This window comes from Otolemur garnettii, unplaced genomic scaffold, assembly GCF_000181295.1.
Source record: "Otolemur garnettii isolate 467f Iridium unplaced genomic scaffold, OtoGar3 scaffold00045, whole genome shotgun sequence".
Taxonomy (NCBI): domain Eukaryota; kingdom Metazoa; phylum Chordata; class Mammalia; order Primates; family Galagidae; genus Otolemur; species Otolemur garnettii.
The window spans coordinates 819,335-823,771 of NW_003852440.1; the positions used below are offsets into that span (position 1 = coordinate 819,335).

At 37.1% G+C, this 4,437-nt stretch overlaps 1 protein-coding gene across 1 annotated transcript in view; it reads right to left on the bottom strand.

The window, feature by feature from the left end:
• Positions 1-4,437, bottom strand: part of EPRS (glutamyl-prolyl-tRNA synthetase) — an 82,977-nt gene that overhangs the window by 15,688 nt on the left and 62,852 nt on the right. Inside the window, exons 21-25 of the mRNA XM_012805910.2 lie at positions 3,758-3,830; positions 2,464-2,543; positions 1,870-1,971; positions 1,185-1,340; positions 553-750 (exon numbers count right to left, since the gene is read on the bottom strand). Of these exons, the coding sequence (XP_012661364.2) occupies positions 553-750; positions 1,185-1,340; positions 1,870-1,971; positions 2,464-2,543; positions 3,758-3,830 (609 nt within the window). The remainder of the gene's footprint in view (positions 1-552; positions 751-1,184; positions 1,341-1,869; positions 1,972-2,463; positions 2,544-3,757; positions 3,831-4,437) is intronic.

A 4,437-nucleotide genomic window follows, 5' to 3' on the forward strand; every position in this document is an offset into this window, starting at 1 on the left:
GACGCAGGAGGATGACCTGAGCCCAAGAGTTGGAGGTTGCTATGAGCTGTGATATGCTCTACTGAGGGCAACATAGTAAGACTGTCTCCAAAAAAAAAAAAAAAAAGAGTAAGAAACAACGCAAATGATACAGTTACACAATACTATATTTTATGTTGTTTATATTATCACAGATATCTACTAGAATGGTATTCAGAAAAATCAGCCTTTCCGGCTCAGTGCTTGTAGCTTAGTGGCCAAGGTGTCAGCCACATACACCAGAGCTGCCAGGCCTGCCAAACAACAATGACGACTACAGCAAAATAGCCAGGAACTGTGGTGGGCACCCGTAGTCCCAGCTACTTGGGAGGCTGAGGCAAGAGAATCGTTTAAGCATAAGAGTTTGAAGTTTCTGTGAGCTGTGATGCCAAGGCACTGTACTGAGGGCGGCACAGTGAGACTCTGTCTCAAAAAAAAAAAAAAAAAAAAAAATCACCCTTTCCGATTCCCTTTAGCAAATAAATATGGGTTGTATTTTATAAAATGAACAATAAATGGAAATATTTTTCTTACCTGAACACAGGCTACACGGGGTGGTAATACTAATCCCATGTTATCCCCATGAATCATGGTCATAACACCGATAGTCCGAGTTGTCAGGCCCCAGGAATTCTGATAGGCAAATTGCTTCTCTCCTGGTGCCTTTGGATCCTCAAAAACGATTTCAAACATTTTAGAAAAATTCTGCCCTAAATGATGTGATGTTCCTCCCTAAAATAGAGAAATTTAAGCTTTAATTTTAATAATTTATTACACCTTTGCAAATGATTACTATAAGACCATATGCTTTTAAATGACACTAGAGCTTTTATCTCCCTTTTACATTAAATAAAGTTTTAAAATATAAGCATAATAAGAGACAAGAATTATTTAAAAAAAAAAAAAACTATTTCCAAATGTTTTGCTCTGGGCAGCCCCTTTCATATGAATACCTTCACCTACCAAGGTTAAAAAGCAATCTATACTTTGGTAATTTAGAACACATCATGATTTAATAGACCTTGAATATTTACAGAAATGGGACTTGCTTGAAATTGTAATATGGAAAGCACATGAACTATTTATTCTCTAAAAGAGAGAATTTCTCTGACAGAAGAAATTCGTGGATCCTCCCATGGCCTGTGCTTACAGTCGCCGCCTGATACCTGGATAGCTCTTCCACTAGCAGATATAAATGCTTCTATTGTAGTTGTGTAGTCTCCTCCTGCAAATTTCTCCTTCTCAGTCTTTCTTCCTTTTACAACAGGAATTGCCAGGAGTTCTTCATATACTTGAGCATATAAGTCAAGTATCACCAAGACCTGGATCAACATTTTAAATGTAAACGTGTTCAAATTTAGGGTATATTATTCATTGTAGATGAATGTATGTAAAACTAACTGCATTTGGAAAGTACTTTAAACAATAAATACTTTCTTTAATAAAAAGGTGAAAGCAGCCAATGTGAATTTATTAAGGAAGACAGTTCACAAAGCAATATGAAAAGTTCTTCAATAACTTTTTAAAATGTACATCAATTTAGAGTATTAAGAGAAAATATATGTTTATTAAAAATACACATTAATCACACAAATCTCCTAAAAAGTAATTAATTTCAATCATAGACTTATAACTTTTCCATACATTAAAGTCCAAAAGTATTTTCATCTGGAAGTTTAAAACAGCACTTTATTTACTGAACATTTCAATAAGTGGTGTCTTAAACCCACATAGTACATTTGAATTGATCTGATTTTCTTTTAATAGGTGTTATATAAATTTTAAGTAACAAAATAACAGAGCCTGACCAAGAAATGGGATATAGTTAATAAGGAAGTCAACTTCCTATACCTCTTCTGCTGCTTCTTCAAAAGTAGCAAAAGCACTGTGCCCTTCCTGCCAAAGGAATTCACGAGTACGCAGGAAAGGCTGAGGGTGCTTGAACTCCCAGCGCTGAAAGAGGCAAGAATACAAGTCATTAAAAAGAACTTCACAATTTCTATTAACAACTTTCCATGGTAAGAAACCAAAAATTCTAATTGTAATCCAAAATACTTCAAAGTATTTCCATATTCCCAAACCTTTGAAAAGAAAAAGAAAAAGGTCGAGCACAGAAGCTCATGCCTGTAATCCTAGCACTCTGGGAGGCCAAAGCGGTCAACTGCCTGAGCTCAGGAGTTCGAGAACAGCCTGAGCCAGAGCAAGACCTCGTCTTTAAAAATAGCTGGGCATTGAGACAGGCGCCTATAGTCCCAGCTACTCAGGAGGATCAGGCAAGAGAATCGCTTAAGCCCAAGAGTTTGAGGCTGCTGTGAGCTATGACGCTATGGCACTCTACCAAGGGCAGCAAAGTAAAGCTCTGTTTAAAGGAAAAGGACAAAAAAAAGCTCTTTATAAAAACCAGAATGATAATAATAAAAGAATTCAAGAGGGGTGTATACCTACCACCACATTGCACCACTGATTGAGCCTGATGGGCAAGTCTCTGTGTGACTGCACCCACTTTGCATATGCAGGATACATGACTGAAAGACACAAGAAAAGAGCAGCCGTTTATCACCTCGGTTTTTTTTCTCCTTTGAATCTAATAAGATTTAAACCAGCAACATAATTAATACGACTCAAATGTATATTCATGCAAATCTATTTCCAATGTTTATAATGGTTAAGTAAATAGCATTATCTATTTCATAAAGAAGATTATTGAAGTATATAAATTTACCTGAACTTCATTGTACTTCATATATAATAGAACTCTGTTAAGTTGAGCACCCAAGGGACTACAAGAAACTGAAAAATACTGTACATCAACATAAGGAACTAGACCTTAGCATATTCCTGGTCTATGAAAATCAGGTCAACTTAAGAGGGTGATCAATGTAGGTCAGTGGTCAACTATGGAGGTTCTACTGTCTTTATAGGTATTTTTGGAAACAGAGTCTCACTCTGTTGCTTGGGCTAGAGTGCAGTGGTGTCATCATAGCTCTCTGCAGCCTCAAACTTCTGGCCTCAGGAAATCTTCATGCCTTGGCCTCCAAAAGTGTTAGATTATAGCTGTGAACACTATACCTGGCCCATATTTTATATTCTTCATATGTAATTTACGTTTACCATTTAATTTACTTTGACTACTTCTCATATTTTATTTGTTTTAAACACGTTTGTTTGTTAAAAACACTAGTATATTACTGAGGGTGGTGGATTCAAACCCAGCCCGGGCCAGCTAAACAATGACAACTGCAACAAAAAAATGGCCGGATATTATGGTGGGCACCTGTGGCCAGCTACTTGGGAGGCTGAGGCAAGAGAATTGCTTAAGCCCAAGAGTTTGAGGTTGCTGTGAGCTGAGACGCTATGGTACTCTACTGAGGGCAAGATAGTGACACTCTGACTCAAAAAAAGGGAAAGGACAAAAAAAGTTAGTATTTGCAACTTTATAATCAATTCTAAGAATAAAAATCACCCTCCCCCAAATTCTTTGAAAAGCTCTAAAAAATGACAGCACAAAGTAAAAAAATGAGTTTGTTTTTTTTTTAACCCATGTCTAAAGAGCTCTGTGATAAATACTGTACAGAGAATGAAATTCTAGAGAACCAAGTTTGCATTCCATCTTTATCGATAGGCATTAAACTTTATATTGTCAACATCATGAATGTCACAAACAAAAACTGAGACTTAACCCTGAAAGTTTTCTCTACTGTTTCAATGAGCTTTTTCCTGCTCCAAGGCCCAACCTTACCTGTTTCACTAGTAGGACGAATGGCAATTGGTTCTGCCAACTCTGTTTTGCCAGATCTTGTAACCCAAGCAACCTAGTAAAATAAAATCATTTTTGATACATTTTTTTTTCTGACAGCATTTTAGAGCAACAGTACAAATGCAGGCAAATTTTCTCTATTTCAATTTTTGCTACATCAGTTAAGGGCAGTTAAAATAATTGCTGCTCGCTCTAAGGAAAGGTACATACTTCTTGACACAAACAGTATGAGAAAAGGAAAAGTCTATTAGTTAATGTGACACAACTTGCCATAAGGTGAAAGTAAAATTTTTTAACAAAAATGGCTTTTTGTTTCTCTCAATTTTTTTAAAATTATTTTTTATTGTTGGGGATTCACTGAGGGTATAAGAAACCAGGTTATACTGATTGCATTTGTTAGGTAAAGTCCCTCTATATTCGTGTCTTGCCCTCAAAAGGTGTGCCATACACAGGGACTCCCACCCCTTCCCTCCTTCCCTCTGTCTGCTGTTCCTTTCCTCCTCCTTCTCTCTCTCTTTCCCTACCTTTTCTTTCTTTTTTTTGAAACAGAGTCTCAAGCTGTTGCCCTGGGTGTAGTGCGGTTGCATCTCAGCTCACAACCTCAGACTCTTGGGCTTAAGAAATTCTCTTGCCTCAGCCTCCCAAGTAGCTGGGACCACAGG